Source organism: Hipposideros armiger, unplaced genomic scaffold, assembly GCF_001890085.2.
Source record: "Hipposideros armiger isolate ML-2016 unplaced genomic scaffold, ASM189008v1 scaffold_1386, whole genome shotgun sequence".
NCBI classification, from domain to species: Eukaryota; Metazoa; Chordata; class Mammalia; order Chiroptera; family Hipposideridae; genus Hipposideros; species Hipposideros armiger.
The window spans coordinates 246,456-247,499 of NW_017732736.1; the positions used below are offsets into that span (position 1 = coordinate 246,456).

At 30.3% G+C, this 1,044-nt stretch overlaps 1 protein-coding gene across 1 annotated transcript in view; it reads left to right on the forward strand.

The window, feature by feature from the left end:
- ABCD2 (ATP binding cassette subfamily D member 2) overlaps positions 1–581 on the forward strand; it is a 17,862-nt gene extending 17,281 nt beyond the window's left edge. The window contains exon 2 of the mRNA XM_019633721.1: positions 370–581. Within this exon, the coding sequence (XP_019489266.1) occupies positions 370–473 (104 nt within the window). The 3' untranslated portion in view covers positions 474–581. The remainder of the gene's footprint in view (positions 1–369) is intronic.
- Positions 582–1,044: the final 463 nt, after the last annotated feature.

The window sequence follows — 1,044 nt, forward strand, 5'->3', positions numbered from 1 at the left end:
AAGATTATATTATTCCTTCTCTTAATTCCCTTTTTGTAGCACTGTGTTTTTTCAGTACAGAACATTAATTTAGAGAAATAAGTAGTTATAAAGAGTATGGCTTGGTTCCATAAGGTAGAGTTGAGCTTTGCTCTCATGATTTTGACATCAGGTTATTGCAAAATAATGTTTGTGAGAAAGATTTTCCACGTAGATGTGTCAAAATGTCCAAATTTACATCAAACTTTACTTTACATTTGTTTCTATGATTTATGCCTGTGAATTATCTTTATAATAAATTTACCTATTATGCTGCATTATACTTTAACTTAATTAGCAATAACATGTGATAACTTTTGTAACTTAAACTATTCCTTCCTTTACTTACAGGAAACGTTATTGATGTGGATCATGGAATTATTTGTGAAAATGTTCCCATAATTACACCAACGGGAGAAGTGGTGGCTTCCAGGCTAAACTTCAAAGTAAGATGATATTCAAGAATCTTCTGATTGTTGCCATCACACTAATACAAAACAACTCAGAATTCATGTACCTTATGTTAAATACTTGGAGGAGCATATGGAAAGGAGGGGAAATCAAGAAAGGTATGCACAGTGGCTCAATTGCAGAAGCAGTTACTTCCTCAAAAAGGAGAGAAAAAGAGAAATTTGGTTTCTACTGCCTTATTGCCATGTTACAAATCAAAATTATAGTGCACTGAGAGCTATCCAAGGTAGCTTTTGAGAGCAATAGGAAATAGCCTCAGAAATTAATATGTGGAAATTAATTTTAATTTTTTTTCCTTATAGGAATTACTCAAAAACTATGAGCCAATATTATATTTACTAAATAAAATATGAGGACAAAAAGCATTAGCACATTTAGTTCTATTAATGCACAATCTCTAAATTTAATTTATATTTTAAATAATCACATCTCCTGTTAGGAAAAAATAATCAGAAGGTTCATGGATTGGAATTTAGTGTTTAATTCTGTGGAGAGTAAGAGTTGTTTGTTATTTAGTATTTTATGTCTTGATTACAAAAGTTAAGAAGTAAAAAT